Source organism: Battus philenor, unplaced genomic scaffold (genome assembly GCF_028537555.1).
Source record: "Battus philenor isolate CCGP_79_NKW_IND1 unplaced genomic scaffold, ilBatPhil1.0.hap1 SCAF_11, whole genome shotgun sequence".
NCBI lineage: Eukaryota > Metazoa > Arthropoda > Insecta > Lepidoptera > Papilionidae > Battus > Battus philenor.
This window is the reverse complement of record NW_027181673.1, coordinates 15147984-15169329: the sequence shown is the minus strand read 5'-3', so window position 1 is coordinate 15169329 and position 21346 is coordinate 15147984. Positions and strand designations below refer to the sequence as shown.

At 35.2% G+C, this 21346-nt stretch overlaps 1 protein-coding gene across 1 annotated transcript in view; it reads left to right on the top strand.

The window, feature by feature from the left end:
• The window catches only part of LOC137928618 (aldehyde oxidase 1-like), a 28528-nt gene extending 7406 nt beyond the window's left edge, over positions 1-21122 (top strand). The window contains exons 2-17 of the mRNA XM_068771525.1: positions 3618-3775; positions 6144-6304; positions 6363-6742; positions 7348-7568; positions 8395-8497; positions 9263-9390; positions 9888-10172; positions 10303-10464; positions 11493-11621; positions 12353-12837; positions 13897-14080; positions 15661-15856; positions 17316-18082; positions 18580-18772; positions 19690-19803; positions 20943-21122. Coding sequence (XP_068627626.1) covers positions 3618-3775; positions 6144-6304; positions 6363-6742; positions 7348-7568; positions 8395-8497; positions 9263-9390; positions 9888-10172; positions 10303-10464; positions 11493-11621; positions 12353-12837; positions 13897-14080; positions 15661-15856; positions 17316-18082; positions 18580-18772; positions 19690-19803; positions 20943-21013 — 3737 coding nt within the window. The 3' untranslated portion in view covers positions 21014-21122. The remainder of the gene's footprint in view (positions 1-3617; positions 3776-6143; positions 6305-6362; positions 6743-7347; positions 7569-8394; positions 8498-9262; positions 9391-9887; positions 10173-10302; positions 10465-11492; positions 11622-12352; positions 12838-13896; positions 14081-15660; positions 15857-17315; positions 18083-18579; positions 18773-19689; positions 19804-20942) is intronic.
• Positions 21123-21346: the final 224 nt, after the last annotated feature.

The following is a 21346-nucleotide window of genomic DNA, read 5'->3' as shown; positions in this document are numbered from 1 at the left end:
TGCACTTCATTGCACGACTACCATTGCATGTGCGGAAGTGGCTGAGTATTGGTCCTTTTCTTGCTTGGGATAGACTTCCGCGAGGTAACGCCTGATTCCATTAAACAGTCGTATTTATAATTCACATTGTGTACATTAACTATAAAGGATTACCAATCACAAATAGGTTTACAGAGGATGGGCAGCAACATCATCTGCGTACCACAATACCATACTGTGATCGCCAATCCTACTGATAAGCGAGGGGATTATAGAATATCCCCCCATAGATATCTTTGAAGGTGGTCTATGTTTTTCAGTGGACATCTATGGGCTAAAACGACCTTAGCTTTTACACTTAAACCCTTTCAGTTCATATATTGTTACGTTAAAGTAAATAGAAAATTAGTGCCCGTCTATTTTATACATGTTATTTTTATGTCTATTTTATGTGTATTTCAGTGTTATTTGCATTGCGCCCGCGCGCATTAGTGCGTATAATTTATTTAAGTATTAAAACGTGCTATAATTTTATGCAATGGAAGATAACCACCTCTAAAATGACAATGCGCAAAATATTATATAACATATCATCGTCATATACTACATTATTATAGCATTTTAAAACTATACTTTTAATTGTAGTAGTATATATATATATATATATATGTATGTATAAATATGGCCTCTTATTCGGTAGCCTCTCATACCTCTGCTGTCATATTTGGACAGGCACTAGTGCAATAATAATAATATGTATAATGCTAATAACATGTAGAATAATAGTACATAAGTACATATTAGAAATAATAATTAAACATCAAACTAGAGCTAAGTAAAAATGCCGCCTTCTCCCTTTTTTCTCTATCAATCCTGAACCTTCAGCCCGTACGAACATAATAGAACGCACTATTATTGGTATTTAGATGATTTCTGTGATTTAGATGCTTTCTAATTGCAAAAGAATAATCAGACATTTTCATGGCCTCTTTTTAGGGGACCTTAAAAATGTCTGATTTCTCGTTACGCTGTCAGCTACAGTTTATTTTTTATTAGCGTTGTCTTCTATCATCCCACTCTCAACATTTCTTTTACTATATTTTCTTTCGTTCTTCATATTTTCTTATTTACTCTTTTCTTTCATACACAATCCTAAATAAAAGATTATAGGCATTTATAGATTGCTCTGAAAATGTATGACTCAGACATTATAGGTGCGATAGCTTCAGGAAACACTTTAAGTGAGAGTTAAAATTTTCAAAGGCCGGAACTTGAGATGCATGACGGACGTTCGTTCTATTGTTGTTTTGTCTTTCCATTCAAACAATGTTTCGTTTTATCCATAATATCTTTACTTAGAATTTAAAGTTACGTTAAGTGTTCCAGGTGTGATTTGACGTCGTGTGAATTGACATTACTCCATTCCCAAGATGCGGTATCTCCTATATTACTAAGTATAGACATACAGTTTTCCTTTCGCCTGTTCATCTTAGGTCTGAGGCAATTATCAACCAAGCAGATGGTTGAATCGACGCCAATAATAGATTTAATCCACGGTATGTTAGATAAAGATAAAAATAAAATTCATTCGTTCAACATTCGAATTGTTAACTCGTATTGATCGACAATTTATATATTTTTTTAATCCATTTTATTTTTAATTCTACTCTGCTTCGCAGGGTGTTATAGTTGTGAAGAAGAAAGAAGAAACTTCAAGACAATACATCCTTTATTCAATAATGAAATCAAAACAATCAAGTGTCGTTTATTGTTTAATGGAATCAGGCGTTACCTTGCAGAAGTCCATCCTAAGTAAGAAAAGGACCAATATTTAGCCACTTCCGAACATGTAGTGGTAGTCGTGCAACAAAGTCTAAGTCAAGACTGTGTTTGAAGATGCCCCGTGGAGGGGTGAAACACGTGTTGAGTGATTTGACGGTGGCAGTTGTGTAGTTCGCATTGTTTGCCGCATGCGCATTTGTCAGTTGGCTGGCTGGCGGTGCATTTTATTGCACGACTACCACTGCATGTGCGGAAGTGGCTAAATATTGGTCCTCTTCTTATTCCTTTATTGAATAATATTTTCTCTAACAATATACAATAAAATGACGTCGCCCTTTAAGCCGGTGTGGTTCAAACCGTGCCCCTTTCTGTAGTAAATAGCCAACGAAGTTGTAAGTTTGACGCAAATCACGATATTTCCATATTAAAAATATTAAATTTCGCAATCGGGACAAAACACGAAATTTACAAATAGTTTGGTACAAATATTTTTGATCAGATCCGAACAGAACATGATAACATATTTACTATCTTTACATAAGAATAAATACAAGATTGTAATTAAAAATATACGTAATAAGCTTTTACAGTTTTATATTAATAAGAAGTAATATATATTTTTAATTGCACAAGGGAAAAGTAGTAACCTGTAATATATTTTATTCCGTCATTCCTCAATTGTGATCGTAACAAAGAAAGGCATGAATGTTAATGCTTGTAGGATATCGACGCACTTGGTTCGTGCAAACGATGGCCGTTGAAGCCGAAAGTTCTAAAATTTGTAGGGCGATCTTAGAGGGAGTACTATATCTTGCAGTGGGCGTTCACCGGTTTAATATTATTAAGAAGAAGACTCAACAAAACAATAGGTTATAATACCATAAACCTAAGTTAATAAATAATCATTTAAACCAGAGTTCCCCAAACTTTTTTGTATCGTAGATCCCTTGCCATGTTTTTCCGTATTGGGTAGACCCCCTACTTACCTGATATTGATTTCCTGTAAATTTCTAACTGTAGTGAAGTTCTTTAAGTGTTAAAAGCTTAAAGTAAAAACACATGTTAATTTATACATTTATTAATTGAATTTAAATTAAAACTACTCAAAATAAAATTTTGTATCTGTTATGTTAAATATACGTAACATTAAATAAACAATTTTTTTACTTCATAGGTACTTTTATAAATAATGTAAATGTTATGATATTATAAGATAGTATGATGTAAGTAAATAGGTACTATCAGTGTATGCGTTGAGATCTAATATCGTGGACTCCCATTTACATTTCATGGACACCCAAATTTTTTTTCGTTGACGTAGACCCCTAGGGGTCGATATAGACCACTTTGGGAATCACTGATTTAAACGAATAATTTTTAAAAGACGACGTTTAAATTAAGTCCTTTTAAAGAGCTTAGCTTAACTTAGCTCATGTCTCTATTTCCATGATCAGGATAGCTTTAGCACCAGCACATGGCAGATAAGAAAGTTCCCTCTCTTAGCGGACACTAATATAAGGTTGTATGTGATAAAATGTAACTCAAAATGTGATATAAAATGTGATAAAAATGTAAACGAAAAGAAATAAAGATAAAATGTAACATGTAATGAGGGAGGAACAAAAGGTCACAGAGTAAAAGGGAAAGATAGCAGAAATGTGGCATGAAAGAATAGATTGAAATAATATGTGAAGAACGAAAGGAGAGAATGGAAATAATAAATAACTATGTGAAAAAATAAATTGCCCGTAAAGTCTCTGTCCCACCAAAGATAGGGGTACGAGAGGCCTCCAATAGCGGGGCCATTAAAAAAAAATATATATAGGGTTTTAATGCTAATAAATAGTCGTTTTCAGTTGGCTCCGAAGTGAGTTCGGAAACCACATTGCTGGACTACATCAGGAATGTTCTGAAGCTGCCCGGCACCAAGTACATGTGCCGCGAGGCGGGCTGCGGCGCCTGCATCGTGTCTGCTGTGCGGTGTCCAGGTGCACCGAACACCTCTGTGAACAGCGTGAGTTATTTCAACACCTTTTTCTCCTTTTATCTCTCTCTCTCTCCTTCTCTCCTTCTCTCACCTCTCTCATCTTTAAAACATTGTCATCATTTCGGCCATTTTTACTTGATATATAAAATACACCAAGAATTGATATTATGAACTAATTCACGTAACAGACAATAGAGATAATGCGGAGTAGGAGGAAGATCTTGATGCAGATGACTATTTAATTTTTATGTAAATACTAGCTGATCCCGCAAACGTTGTTTTGCAAAAAAAATGATATTTTAATTTACAAATAAAAAATAAGGGTTGATCGTAGAGGGGTGAAAATTTATGGTTGTATGTATTCTTGTATGCTGTATCATAAAAAAATAAAAACAAAAAATTTCGTTAAAAAATTAAAAAAAATTTTAAGTGTGAACAACCTTTATCACTTAGGGGTATAGAAAATAGATAGTAGCCGATTCTCAGACCTACTGAATACGCATATTAAATTTGGTAAAAATCAGTCAAGCCGTTTCAGAGGAGTTCAAGTTCGAACACCGTGACACGATAATTTTATATATTAGACATTAAGCGGTCATAAATATACATTGAGTGCAGTGTATGTTAGTATGAGTTTATTTCTTTGTGAATCTTGTGAACTCAAAGAAAGAAATTGTTCAAGTGCATTTTATCTTCGTAAGCATTGCCTTTATTATTTTATTTCTTTTGATAAACTCCGTATACATTTCTTCATCTTGTTTCGTCTTCAAAAACTGAAAATATAATAAAGTTCCAAGTGATACCTTAGACGTTTCTATTCTTATTTTAAATCTAAAATTCATAGTATATTATTAAATAAATCTTATTATAGCATTCAGAAGCTTTTAGTTGATGTAAATGCTTGATTATTGACTTATTTATAAAGTTGATATTATAATGTACACATGAAAAATTGTTAAATTTCATAACTAATCATAACTTTAAAATAACTGACGATTTAAAAGCGCATTTAAATCCCTTCCTTATATATATATATATATATATGTATATATATATATAAATTTGAACTGTTTACATTGTTTAAAAGAGGAATTCATTTGCTAATAATTACTAAAGATAGTGTGTATAGTAATGTATATATTTCTATTCATGTTTTTGTATACATATTTATATTTGTATGAATGTACATACCAAACTGACCTCTCCTTCATGTCTCTCATCTCCATCCAAAGGTTATCTGGTAGAGATCACCTCGAGCGATAAGACCGCCTCCTGTACCACATGAATTGTTTCTTTTTTTTTTAGTTATTATTTATAGTGTACAAAAAAGTGAAATTAAACGAAATTAAATGAAATAAAACGAACGTTCAAATTCAAATTCGAACGCCGATTTGAATTCGGACACTATCATTGATGTGGTCGCTGCCGTCGCGTTAGGTTTGTGTAAATTATAAATACTCTCTACATATGTGAATAAATCTTACTCGATCACTGGGTCGCCAACGTGCTTGGGTGGTAAATATAAATACGTTTGTTAAATAAACCTTGATTAAATATAACCTAAGTTTACTTAACTAAATATCAAGTCCATATATATGTATATAAAGATAGATTAAGTTAGTTTATAAGATAATGTAGATATAAAAGCCGTTTTGTTTTCCACAGAAGAACAGAGTAAAAAGCAGGCAAGAAAATGAAAATAAATATGGTATAAAATAGGTTGACAAAATACTTACTAATTAGAAATTAAAATTAGAGCAAGAGGGGATATAATGTAAAATAATACAGTAGAGCTAAAGAGCCGGTTAGTCTGGTAAAAGTAAGGAATAGAATAATTCAAAATGTAAAAAAATCACACTGAAAAAATTACAATTTTACATACAAAAAGTTTCTGCTACGTGCCGGTAGAGGTAAAGAAGGCGTAAAAAATATGGAGTCTAGTATTTTTAAATATATAAGATCTCAGATAGTAAAGAGTCAAGAAAGAGTTTTCTTACTCAGATAGTAAAAATCTAGGACTAGCTGGAAGCGGTGCCATAACACTAAACATATCGGGGCAATTTTTGAACTTTTGCATTGAAAATGAAAAACATGAGCAATGGATCAAAAATTCTGATTTTTTGCGTTTGTAATAGAAATGTTTAATTTACTATTTAAATTATTTATAATAGATCTACTTTTATTTCCTACCTAAAAAAAATTTCATACATTCAAACAGATTAAATAAAGTTAGGTCGTTTGACCAGTTATGGAAGAAATAGGTACCTGGTAAGTGTTGGTATGATTAATGTTAAAAGTGTTATCTGTTCTTGTGAACATCCTATGCTAGGTTTGTCATTATATAGTCTTCATTTGAATCTTAATATGCTAATAAACAACAAATATATTTCCACAGTGCATGGTGTCGGTGACATCTTGCAAAGACTGGGACATAACTACAGTTGAACATCTGGGTAACAAGTTGAAAGGCTACCATGTAATACAAACCACCCTTGCCGAGAATCATGGCACGCAATGCGGGCACTGCACTCCCGGATGGGTCATGGCAATGAACAGGTGAGCTACCAATATCATAACAACAATATAATTGATAATATAACATTGATATTTAAAGTTTGTTGCAGTGCAAAAAGAACCTTACTATGCTTGAAATAGAAAAGTCTTTTGGTAGCAATGTATGTAGATGTACTGGCTATAGACCTATATTGCATGCGTTTAAAAAATTTGCAAAGGACGCGCCGCATTGGGAGAAGATACACGATATAGAAGATTTGGATGCTTGCAAGAAGAATGGGGAGTGTTCTAAAACTGATTGTGAGGATTTCGACTGGTGCGTTGTCTCGAAGGACGACGTTGCTCAGACTTCTGTGATTCATATAAAGCTTGAGGACGGTCGGGATTGGTACAGAGTGCACGAGCTCAATGATGTGTTTAACATATTACATGTAACAGGAGACGATTCGTACATGCTTGTAGCGGGTAACACCGCCAAAGGTACATAAAATTTTATAATATTTAATTATTTTCATTTGTATATTGCTTTGAATTCTCGTCGTCTGTAATTATTAAGACAATTAGATGTAATAATTGTTGTTTGTTTTCTTAGATTATGATTATATTATACATTTATATTAATAAAAATGAATCCCTTTTAAATGATACTAACAATTTTAGTCACTTTTTTCATAGCTTTCCTTATATTGTATATAAGTATCTTATTAAGTTAGAAAATTGCGAAGAAACTTTGAGAATTTGATACCATATAACGACTATTGAAACTCACATTTGACAGTTCTCTATAAACTTCTCGTGTTTGACAGTTCACGCGCTGCAGATTTATTTTGTCTGTGTTTAATAGATAAAACATATTAATAGCCTGTTAATAATAGAAAGTTTGTCTGTTGTTAACAAATTAATAATACTAAATAACATCAACAATATAATACTTGAATAACATTAACAGACAAAACCTTTCTGTAATATAAATTTTTATTGTAATTTTCTTGTAACTATTAAAAATGGTTCCAGAGCAAATAAGTTAAAATAAGTATTTTCATTATTAATCTTTAACAATTTACATTTACACTTTTTTCCCACAGGAGCGTATCCAATATATCAATATCCAAGAGTGCTGATTGATGTCAGCATGATAAACGATCTGAAAGGAGTGATCATCGATCAAAATTTGATCATTGGAGCGGGCACTACGATCACGGAAGTGATGGAAATATTCCAAGAACAGGCTAAGCAGGATTACTTCAGTTATTTACAGCAGCTTTATGAGCACCTGACGCTGGTGGCACACATACCTGTAAGAAATGTAAGTATAGAATTTATTGACCAAAGTATTTTGAAGTAAACCTCTGGGATCGACGGGATGTTGGTGTGACAAAACATGAAGGTTGGCAATTCGTAAGCAGGGATCCAGAAAAATTTATCTTTCGATAATGAAGTTTAAAAATATTGGTTTAGGTTTAGCTATATAGGTAGATAATATTTTAAGAATCTTAACAAATGCTACTTGTAAACATGCAAAAGGACGAAATACTTGTGGTGTGTGATCTTTCTAATACTGCTATATTTTTTAAATTGTAATTAGAGAAAACTAGTATATACATGCTGCGAAACGAGAACCGATGTAATTAGGGATGTAGACGAGGAAAGAAAGGCGACGTGAGAAAGAGGAACAGAAAGTGAAGAATGGAAGATTTTTTGAAGGATGCGAGGAAAAGAGGAAAGAATTTGCGAGGAAAGAAAAGTATTTAACGGAATCAGGCGTTACCTTGCGGAAGTCCATCCTAAGTAAGAAAATGACCAATATTTAGCCACTTCCGCACATGCAGTGGTGCGTGCGGTGTAACATAACTCCTGAAGATGCCCCCTGGAGGTGTGAAACAGTGATTTGACCGTGGCAGTTGTGTAATTCGCATTGTTTGCCGCATACGCATTTATCAGTGGGCTGGCGGGCGGTGCACTTTGTTGTACGACTACCACTGCATGGGTGAAAGTGGCTAAATATTGGTCCTTTTCTTACTTATGAAAGAAAAGAGAAAGAGCAATAAAATAGTAACGTCTGTGCTCCAGACAAAGCAGGGAAAATGAGAAATCTGCTAAATTGATATTATCTGCTAATTCGCTTTTTATAGTTGGGGACTATCGCTGGTAACCTAATGATCAAACACGAGCACCGGGAATTCCCCTCGGACGTGTTTCTACTGTTCGTGACGGTTGGTGCTCAGTTGACTATCTGTGAGTACGTTTGTAATAAACTGTACAGCTTCGATAAATTCTCAAGGTATGAAGGTATTTCATCGGTGAAGAAATACCTTCACACCTTGAGAGGTATTTCATGGTTTCATACTGAACCATTATTACCGGACCTTTACAGCGCATTTGCTGTCAATTAATAAATTATACTTTATATGGTAAATCCCATCGAAAAATCACATATTCAAATATTTTTTTCTACTATCTATCACTGTAGACTTTGTACTATCAAAAATTATTGATCCATCGTAATTTAACAGAATGAATTAATTAAAGTAAAATATTAAAACGATCACTCATATATATTTAGCTTATACATCTTTTTACAATCAACCTGTTTATATCTGAATACAGGTTGGTTGTAAAAGTCGAAATCTTCCGTTTACACTTTTTACATAGTCAGGTACGTTTTTCTTTCTTTCCTTTTAGCCGATCGATGGCTGCTGCATGGCATAGACCTCCATCAAAGATCGCCACGATGGTCGGTCTTGCGCCGCCTGTATTCAGCGACTTCCCTCGATCTTAACTATGTCGTCAGTCCATATAATGGAGGCCCTATCCACTTCGTGTCTACCGCCTCTTGTCGCCACTCGAGAACCTTCGATAGCACTATCTGCCCGCCCAATGCCACAGACGATAAATTCTTATAGTTTCAGCAAGAGTCGAGTCTTGATCTTAATTGGGCCTATAATATGTGGACAGCCGCAATGGATGTAAATAGATTCAGACACATCGTTGTTTTTGCAGTGAATAATGTCGGCCAGAGAAAAATTGTGACCATGCAACAATTTCTAACCGAAAACATGAAGGGGAAAGTTATTTTGAACGTACTTTTGCCACCACTGTCTAAGCATTATAAAGTCATTACATTTAAGGTTGGTTACAATTTTTGTTTTACATATTTTTATTATTTTACTTTACATACATTTGTACTATTTGAACTTATTTATGATTCTAATTCCAAATTTTTATTACTTTTAAACTGTGTTTGTAACGTCACAATATCGTATTACAATGCGTGATTGTTGCATGCATATGCATGTGCATGTGCATTTCAAACATTAATTTTAATTATCATCAGCATCATTATTGTCACCACAGCCTTCATTCAGCCTCTTTAGACTACTTAACTAGATCAGCATAAATAAAGTCCATTTTGGTCATTTTGTTCTACATGTTGTTGATATTCTTTTTCTTGTAAAGCTAAAGGTTTGTAGCCCATGACTTAAATAATATTTTGCTTTCATTCCAAACCAGCAAACTCTTCGAGTATCATAAATCTTTCATAATTTGCTCTAAAACAACAAAAAACATTACACAAGTTCATGACAGAAGCTTTAAAAACTTATGTTAATTTGAACTTCTTTACTAGATAATGCCGAGGGCACAAAACGTTCACGCGATCGTAAACGCCGGGTTCCTCTACAAAGGTGAAAACAATATTGTACACGAGACCAGGATAGTGTACGGTGGGTTGTCGCCAAATTTTATCCGGGCAACGAAGACGGAAAGGTTTTTGGTCGGAAAGCCACTGTTTACGAACGAAACACTACAGACTGCGCTGCGAGTGCTGAACTCAGAGTTGATAGTGGAGGAAAATCCACCTGAACCATCGGCAGCATACAGGCGACAATTGGCCCTGGCGCTGTTTTACAAGGTATGGTTATCTTAGTAGATCTTGTTTAAAAAACTTTCCAAGAGATTATTGTAATAAAAGCCCTATACTTTCCGCTGAAGTCAATGACTCATACATTCACCCCTTTAAAGCACCGTTTTTAACATTTTAGGGTCTCCTTATACTATGTCCTCAAAACATTCTGCGACCACGATATCGTTCTGGTGCAAAACGACTGAAGGAAACCCGGCCAGTGTCCGATGGGCGGCAGATATTCGACACAAACCCTGCTTTATGGCCGCTTAATCAACCCATTCAGAAAGTGGAAGCACTGGTAAGATACACAATAATAAGTCCCTTTTTTTTAACTCATCCGTTATAATTTTGGCAAAACATTTTACGAAGTTGTTTCAACTGCATTATGTAATGCAATTTTTCGTGTCTGTTGGAATAATAGTCCGCCAGCTTACAAGAGATTTGTTACATGCATATCGTGTAGGGAATTTGGTTACGTAGAAACAATTTGCCATGCAATCTGTAACCAGAAGCAATGTTATAAGAAATAGATATCAAGAAAGGTACTCCACATTCATACTTCGAAGTGGACTTATATGCTAACTCATAGTTATATTAGTTAGTATATAATTTAAATTAATTTTTACGATAAATAATTATAGGTAAAATGTTTCGTTCGATCCTTCTTTGCGAACGTAATTCATCTATAAAAGTTTTGTTACAAAACGAGACGAAAAGCTACTTGAAAAAGTTAATTTTATAATCATAGTTGTATCATTGACAAACCGTGTGACCAAATGACTTAGAATAAATCAGTCTAACCTAGATAATAAAAACAAAAAAGACAGCAAGCGTAATAAATAGAAGGAAAATTAGTTAGATTCTTTACTGATTATACGAGAAGTGACAGTTTTATTCTAGGTTATAAGCATTTAATCAGCTTTTCGGTCATAATATATATCCACAGCTGGACATCCTTCGTCAGACATTCCTAAAAGCGTCTTCCGACGACGTTACCAAGGTCGTCTGTCTCCCCTGTAGGTGGACATTCTACTCGGAATTTTCTGATTAGTGGTCTCCATTCCTGAATCATAAAATCTTAGTGACTATCTATTTTTCGAGCTATTTGGCGTGTTCACTGCCAATTACTGCCATCCCTCATATGCACATCATCATTTCAGCTATAGGAAGTTCATAGTTGGATATAGGTCTCTCTATGAGTATAGTTTGAAGTAGCTTGCATCCAGAATCTTCTGTCTTATGCTCTAGATAGATCTATATATAAGGTTACTATATCGTACTATCTAATTAGCTTGTTAGTGTTTACGTATAGTTTGTGATTTGCAGATCCAATGTGCTGGAGAGGCAGAATATGCAGAGGATATACCTCCACTACCTCACGAGGTATTTGCTTCATTCGTGCTGAGCACTGTTGCAGTAGGAGATATTGAAGTCGTGGATTCTACTAAAGCCATTGTAAGTTCCTTTGATCTGTTGCTTTCTTTCTAATAAGTTTGTATTTAGTCTGAAGTAAAAGACAGTAAAAAGACTCGAGTTAAATTCATGGCTATAGAATGTAGACTGTTCCAATTACAGTTTCACTAAGTGATATTGAAAACGTATTTGTCAACATCAGTATTATTTCGACCATAAGACGACGACTCCTGCTATGCTTCTGTGTTGGGCTTCTCTCGTAGATTTCCCATACGACCTGTTTACCTTTACACAAATAATTCTTCAATAAATACGAGTGCATGAATATGTATGATAAATTCCATTTTTCCATTAAAAAAACTGGACCTGAAGTAAGCTCATATGAAATTTCTAGCCCGTCTATTTGAGTGTTTCTTTTAAATTTACACTTTTTACATTTCTAATTGTATCATTTTTATACAGGATCAGAGGTTATAGGTGTAAAAGTTTCACCAGTACAATCAGTATCTTCTACCTGTATAAAGTAATCACCGGAAAGATTTTTCTATTGAAATGCGAGAGACAACAAACACTAAATAATTGTAATATGTAAAAATCGGAATTTTAAAAACGCATTTCTTCCTATATTATTCCTGAATTTATTGATTTTTGGATAATGTGTAATATACATTAAATGACTGCAAATGTGCTATACATTTTAAAGCTTTCATATCTCTGATCAATCACCCTGTATATAAAAATTTGTTGTAATCATAATATATTTTTTTTTGTAGAAAGAACCAGGAGTGGTAGCTTTTTATACGGCCAAAGATATACCAGGCGTAAACTCTTTTACTCCGGCTGGAGCTCTGCTGAGTCCAAACGTTGAAGAGCTACTCTGCAATGGTAAAGTTAAATATTACAATCAACCAATTGCAATAGTCGTCGCCAAAACCAGACAAATAGCCGACAGAGCGGCCAAATTGGTCACAGTCAAATACCGTAACGTGAGAAAACCTCTTCTCGATATAAAAATAGCGAAAAACGATGCCAGTAGAACCACGCTGTTTTTAGACATACCACAGACAGACAGAGGTGTTGATGTTACAAAAGTAATAAAAGGTTCCAACACTATATATGGGCAATATCACTTTTGTATGGAGACACTTGTTTGTGTTACTCGACCCACGGAGGAGGGTCTGGAGGTGCACTCGGCGACCCAGTGGATGGACGGACTACAGGTAGCGACTTCACGTGCCTTGAACTTACAGCAGAATAAGTGAGTTCATATATTTAATTACTTGAAATTATCACAATAGAATATATAAAAATAGTTCAGGATTCAATAACATTAGGAGTAGATAGGTTCTTTATCGAAATTAAAATGAAATACTGTTGTATGACTTAAACTACCTGACTGTTCCATACAGAACGGTTTTTCGGAATGCTGATATTGATAAAGTTATATATTAACCTTCGGAAATAATATAAAAAAATCCATAATCGTTTAGGCATTATTCAAAGCCATCGTCTGTCAACAAGACGATCGTTCACTCCCCATTTAAACCATGTCGTCGATCGGGACTCGCGAGGATATGGGCGATAAAATATGCAGGTTCAAGTAACAGCGACAAAGGTTTTAGACTTAACAGTCACAAACACTTTAGAGTCGATTAATACAATCATATGATCTAATAATATCAAGTGATCAAAATCACTCGCTATTATTAGATCATACGCACAAACAAAAACACACACACTCAAATTTCAAACCTCTCGGACACATTCAAATCAGAATTTTGAAAGTATATCGAGTGGGCTTTAGCCCAGATAATTTTTCAGTGTCTTCATCGAGGCGATATCCGTTCAATTGACACAAGCTCGACTACGACCAAATCCGGCGGTATAGAGAAATGTACAAGCTTTCAAATATGCCCTCGACCTTAGTTACCAAGACCCTGACAGGGAGGGAGCATTATATAGGTTCCATTCTTAAAATAATTTAGACTATAAATTGCATCAGATTTTTTTCGCATTTTGTGAAATGATCTTGAAATATACGTTGACCAGGCACCGCAGTACGCCTTGTCTTGTTGTGTATAGCTTCAGCTACTGTGATATCGAATGTAGTTCAGACTTGATCAGACCAACACACGGAGTTGCGGCATAATGGTCATCGTACATCTATCTTTCCAGTGATCAAAAGTTCTTTCAATTTGTCATAGCTTTTACTAGCTTCGTGCTTTAAAAATTCAAAAAATATATTTTATCCGGTAGAAAAATCAGTGGACACCGAGTTCCATCAAAAAGTTACCATGTTTATTGAAATTGTTAACAGAATAGATGTCCACGTGCGTCGTATCGGCGGTGCTTATGGGTACAAAATCACTCGGGCGCTGCAAGTCGGTGTTGCTTGCAATCTGGTCGCCTATAAGCTGAACCGCCCTTGCCGGTTCATTCAGTCCCTTACCACCAATATGAGAGCAGTAGGAAAGAGGCTGCCGAGCTCTAGCACATTTGAGGTACGTTTATTTATTTATTTTATGAATTGGAAATCTCTGACAGAAGACGTAACACATTTCCATTTTTTCTAAAACTAATTGTTTTGAATTTAAACATATAAACACAGCAGACGACTTATAGCAAATTAATGAGCAAGCAAAGTAAGAGATAATATGTTTGTATTAGAGTTTTCTTTGACGAGTAAGCTGCCTGAAAGACTGTGTAAAAATCCGATGTGCTTTCCAAGAAAAACAACTGAAAAACGCGTGGGATATCGGATGGTAATAGGAAGTTCTGAGTTAGGGTCCGGGGGAATCGCTGCTCACCAGAGTACTATCTTAGAGTCACAGAGACCCCATATAAGTTAAACAATACATAAAATGTTTGTTTAACTGTTTAAAAAAGAGGTACCAATGAAAGTTAACATATATATCGTATTTACAATTGACCTCAACAATCCTATCATCATCACTTCAGCCGGAAGTACACCGCTATAGATTTCAAGTTTCAAGTACTCTGTAAGAAAAGGACCAATATATAGGTACTTCCGCACATGCAGTGGTAGTCGTGCAATAAAGTGCACTGCCCGCCAGCCCGCTGATAAATGCGTATGCGGCAAACAATGCGAATTACACAATTATCACCATTAAACCACTCAACACGTGTTTCACTCCTCCACGGGGCATCTTCAGGAGTAATGTTACACCGATTAGTGCGGGCTGGCGGACGATGTACTTTATTGCACGACTACTACTGCATCGACGGAAGTAACTATATATTGGTTTTCTTACTTAGGATGGAGTTCCGCATAATGCCTGAATCCATTAGATTTCCAAACCGGTTGGAAGTGGCCGGCACCGCGCGTCTTCCGCCAATCTCAAGAAGGCCTTCTTTTTACCTTTTGGTGGACATTCTTCGTTGCTCTTCTTCCTTTATAACAAATGACAATTTAATGTATGCAAGTGTTTCGGCAGGTAGTTTTTCCAGAATTAAATAGGCTTTGACAAATAATCAGTTTTATGCATTTAAATCTACAAAATCGTTTACTTCGTCTTCGGTACATAGTTGATTCCGAAGTTGAAAACACAATAATGCTATTTGACTTCTACCATATTTTTCTCAACAAAAGCTGTTTACGCCGAAATGTGTATAACTTGCAATTTATATGACCAATATATCGGATCAGGGATTTACACAGTGATTTAAATATCTTTGTTGGTAATTTTAGTCCTTGACAACATTTTATTATTTTTAACACTGACTTTTAGTATCGTCTCGTCGTCAACAAACCTAATAGACAACGTATATAGCAACGTATAAGTATGTTAAAGATAATTAGTAAAAAGATTTTTTTATAAAAAATTTTGATATCAATGTCAATGCCCAGAATTTGTCAATATCAATCAATAGTTTTTATATGAACATTTTCGAAAAAACTAAAGAAACCAACTAAATATAAAGTATTTTTAAATATCTCCTTGTTTAAGCGAAGCATACTTTCGGAAATGTCTTTGAATTATCTTCATGTTTAAAAATTTGAACACATTGTGCAAAGCAAACCATTAATAATTATTCTAGAAAGTTCTCTTCATAATTAAAGGTCGGTGTAAACGAACAAGGCGTCGTGCAATACTTGGACTACGGTCTGTACGACGACCACGGGTACGTTGTCAACGAACCTTTGTTAGTACTCACACCGGACGTCTACAACAATTGCTACAGGAAAGCTCGAATCAACTACAGATGTTACAATACAACAACGGATACCGCCTCCAACACTTGGTGTCGGTCCCCGGGTAAGATTTGGTATTTTTACATGAATTTTCGTGACATGATTCACATATAAATCCATTCTTCTTTAGTCTGTTTTAACACTATATTTAAAATTTGATGAGAAACGTACGATAAAAAAGTATAATTGGAAAGGAAAAGGTAGAATAAAATGTGCAATAGTCGCGGGAATAGAATCAGATTTTGTGTCATCAGCGATGCTGTTCGTAACATTGATAATTATAACTTCATAAGGCACTGTGAAAGGTTCTCGCGTGGCGACCACGAGCCGATAGACATGGCTAGGGTAGACCCTTCACTAAGTGTACCGACGACATAGCTAGAGTCGCGGGAAGTCCCTGGATGCGGGTAGCGCAGTACCAGTCATCGTGGCGATCTTTGGGGAAAGTCTATGTCTTGCAGAGGTCATCCAGCGGCTAAAAAGAAGAAGGAGAAAGTACTCTAACCACTAGATAGACCGTCGACATAAGCGTGATCTCGGGAATGCTGAGTACGATCAGAGTAAGACAAGCATCGTGGCGATTTTCTGGGAGAAGCCTGGCAATGGTGTCTACTGACATGATGAAAAAACTCTTCTTAAAACTCCTAATATTTCGAGTGCTCCAGCAGGAATTTTTGAACAAGGCTTGAATGAAGATGGAGTGATCTCCTAGTTTATCGTCGCCAAGGCTAAGAGACACTCGAAACGTGTTTAACATCCCGATCTATGTTTTTTTTTTATGACCCCCGCTATTGGGGGCCTCTCGTACCCCTATTTATTGTGGAACAAGGACTTGGTTAACAATTTAATTTTTCACATGAGATTTTTATTTTCTTACTCTTCTTTCATACTACATTCTCTTTCAGTCTATTATCTCTCTTTCATACTACATTTCTTCTATCTTTCTCTATTGCTCTGTTCTACTTTTATTCCTCATTTCTTATTACATTATTTTATTTTGCATTTTTATTTTACATTATTTACTTATTATCTATAATATAATATATCACATTTGAGTTTTTTCTTTTTACCACATTTTATCACGTATCTTGTTGCATGTTTAGGTTTTGTTTTTTTGTATGGCGTTTTTGACTATTTCCCTACAACAAGCGAGGAATTGATGTCTTGTTTCCTTTTCGCCTATCAGGGAGGGTATTGCCTCCTCCCTGACTTGAACGCCAGACCGGCACTCGAATCCGAACCGGAGTCCCCCGAATGCGGGACACCGGGCCACAAGGTGGATCACGGTCTGGTCCACACCCGGTTCACAGAAGCACGAGGGGTCCTCCTTGAGCTTAAACCTATGAAGGTACTCAGAGAACCCCCCGTGCCCAGTGAAGAGCTGGGCCGAGACCGCGTCCACCTCGATACTGCTTCCGATCTATGTTACGTGAGATTGTTGAACCTTGGCAAATTCGGTTGCTATAATGTAAGGTCTTATTTGCACTTTTAAATTCTTCTATATCTTTAGTTCTTTTAAACAGGTACATTGGAATCTATAGCAATGACGGAATGGATTATTGAGCGTATAAGCTACGAGCTTTCTTTAGATCCTATTCAGGTTAGACAAGCAAATTTAGATCCTGAAGTACAAACTGATATGACAGAGATATTGAATACGTTAACAAAAAATTCTGAGTACACGGAACGCAAAAAGGCAGTCGAGCAGTTCAATAGAGAAAATCGCTGGATGAAACGTGGGTTGAGAGTCGCGTTCATGAAGTGGGTTCCCGTGGGTACTTTCTACTTGGACATCAACATGACGGTGTATCGCGACGATGGCACTGTCTCACTAACCCATAGTGGAATTGAAATGGGTCAAGGGATCAATACTAAAGCCGTTCAGATCTGTGCATACTTGCTCAAAATACCAATATCGATGATTCAGATAAAAGCTAACAATACTATTGTCGCACCAAATGCCACCATTTCTGGCGGTAGTTTGACATCGCAGTATGTCGGTCTTGGTGTACGAAAATGTTGTGAAGCATTCCTAGCAAAATTGGAACCCATTAGAGCCCAAATGAATAATCCCACGTGGGTAGCATTGATCCAAGCTGCATTTGCAGCGGATGTCGATCTACAGACTCATGTACAAGTTAACAAAGCAGACCTACAAATGTACAACATATATGGAGCTACGGTCGCTGAAGTAGAAGTGGATATTTTGACTGGACAGTGGGAACTTCTTAGAATTGATTTACTTGAAGATGTTGGACAGAGTGTCAGTCCGGAAATCGATATTGGTCAGGTAAGTTATCGATTAAAAATTGCAATTGCTATTAGCAGTTTACCTTTAACTATACATTTTTTTAATTTTTAATTTTTTTTTTGGACGCCTGTTTGTGCATTCTCCATATTATTGAAAATAGATGAATATTTTTTATTTACGGTTTCGTGAATAAAATAAATTAAAATTTTCTATATTAATACACCAGGTGTAGGTCTTTAATGAAAAAGATTGTCAAGCGTAGTTTCCAAAGCAGAATATAAATTCGTTGCCAAGTACCTGTCCGCATTCATTTCTCTATTTTAATTTAATAAGTTTCATAGCAAGTAAATGTCTTAAATGTTTCATCTTAAGTTTTTATTACCAAATACTTACCCGACAAATATATTAAATCTTTTTTCAATAATTGTATGCTAAATTCTTCATGTAACGTTAGATTTGAATCTCTGTATCCTTCATAAACTCTTGGGAGTAAATTTTAAATTATGAATGTTATAAGAGTTATGTAAATCATGCAGGTCGAAGGAGCTTTCATTATGGGTCTTGGATATTGGACGACTGAGAATCTAGTGTACAATCCGGACACAGGAGAACTACTCACGAACCGCACTTGGGATTATTGGGTGCCGCAAGCAAGAGATATCCCGCAAGACTTTAGAATATATTTTAGGAAAAGATCTTATAGTCTTGATGCTATACTTGGATCCAAAGGTAACCATTTTAGATTATCACAACGCTTATTTATTTGATAATTAATTACGAAATTTCGATAGGGATTTTAAAGTAAAAAAAAAACTAATGCAGAGACTCTAAATAAAAGCATAAGAATACCAGAAGAGCCTGATTTTATGGCAATTAAAATGAAATAATCTGCTTTATGATAACATCCTTCAATTGCAAGTCACGACGGTTTCAAACTGATCTGAGAATCCATAACAAACTTAATAGTGTTTTGGAGGTCACCTTCACAAATTTCCTAATATTCTTATCATTATAGATTCTACAGAGATGCTTTAGCATTTATTCGTAACTGTTACCATTTAAAATATCTCTCCGTGCACATTTTATCCAAATACAAACGATACTTACTTACTTACTCCGCTGACTCAGTGACCCAAAGTAGGTCTTGGCCTCCAAAGCGAGAGACTTCCACTTTCCTCTATCTTGCGCTATCGTCTGCCATTGGTTGACATTCAATTCGCGCAAGTCTGCCTCAACGCGATCGATCCAGCGTTACCTGGGTCTGCCCACTGGTCTTCGACCCCTCGGTTTTTCCAGGTACGCTACCTTCACGCTCCGATCCGATCCCTTTCGCTCCAAGTGACCAAGCCAGCGTATTCGTTGAGATTTATATTCGCCAATGATATTTGGCTGTGTGTACTAAAGTCTCAACTCATTCTTTCGGAGCCTCCAAGATCCGTCTTGATTTCTCGCTGGTCCAATACAAACGATATCAATTTATAATTTTATTTTAATTTTCTTGTAATAATTGATTATCTAATCTGAATTGTGCACCCTACTAGTATCAGTCTGAGTGCAATTTAATTCTAATTTTTTGGCCAGTATTGTGGTCACGTTGATTTTTTTAATTTGGGTTAATAGCATGCTCATGTTTGAATTAACCGTAGCCACTGGTGAGCCAGCCACGTGTATGGGTGTCGTTGTACCGTTTGCGATAAGAGAGGCTATTGCATCGGCCAGACAAGAACGCGGAATACCAAAAACGCAATGGTTTGACTTGGGTAAGTTTTTAGATTTACTTACATTGGTAGTTTAATTGGCGATATATCGTTTTGATTTGTTTTGTTTAGATTTTTAATCACAGTATACAATAGTTTCTTAACATGGTTTCTTTCACCGGAATTAATAAATGACAAAATCTTCACATAATTTTAAGCAGACTTTGTTGTCATTATAATGTTTTATCTATACACCTAGTCTAGCCATAAGTTCTGTTACAAAGAAGATATCCGATAATTTCTAAAAAAAATAATTATAATTTTAAGTTTCATATGTGATTATGTACTACTACTAGTTATTTAAAGTGGTCCACTCTTAGCTTTAACGCACGCTTTTAAACGGCGGGACCATGCGTCGATGGAAATTCGAAATTCAAATTAATATATTTTTTTTAAATATATGTAAACATCCAGTAACAGAATTTATGACTAGGTACTTCTGTTCATCATTGGATATAAAAGCATATCGTACTATAGATACTAAACATATATATGTTTTAATTTCTTTCACTTTATTGATTCATAACAAAAGTTTTAACGGTTTAATGAAATCAGGCTCTGTGTTTGGCACTAATCGGTGTAACATAACTCCTGAAGATGCCCCGTGGAGGGGTGAAACACGTGTTGAGTAATTTGGCGGTGGCGGTTGTGTGATTCGCATTGTTTGCCGCATACGCATTTATCAGCGGGCTGGCGGGCGGTGCATTTTATTGCACGACTATCACTGCATGTGCGGAAGTGGCTAAATATTGGTCCTTTTCTTACTCATAACAAAGAGTTAAATAAATAGATTTAGATAGGTATCTAGCTGTGAAATGTCGATCATATCGACTGCAATACTGTGTCAATAATTTGCTGTAGTTCAAAAGGTTTTGTAACTTGTGACTTGAATAACGAATACGGTGACTTCTGCTGAACATCGATGTATTCTTAAAGCGTGTTTATTTAAATTACATTAGTACATAGTACAATGTTTATTTATTATTTACTCTGCAAAATCAAATTATAACATCCGTAAAAGTAAGAAATATGACACAGGGGATTAGCAAGTTGAAGTACAGTAATGGATGTCTTACGATTAAAATGACGACGATGAAACTGTTGGGAAACTTTTTAAATTATACCTCGTTTTATTATTTCAGATGGACCTTATACTGTTGAAAAAATCTGTATGGCAGCCGCTACTAATATCGAAGAATTTAAATTTTATTAAACCTTATATATATCAGGCAAAGCGAATCAAATAAAATTTGAAAAATCTTTTGGTAAAACGCGCACTTTTCAAATTGACGAAATTGCAGCACGAGGCAAAATCTGTTCCTTTCAACGACATTAAACATTTTTATTATTAATGAACTGTCGTTTTTTTAATATTTTTTGTACAAACTAAGACACATTACGTTTTTAGTTTTTATTAGATCTATGAAATTTAAAACCAAACCATTCATCAGTGATCAACTTCATAAGTTCAGAGAATCAGTTCCTAATCTTGAAGAATTATGTATGTTCCACCAGCCAGAAAATATTTTGGATATTACTTTTTTGT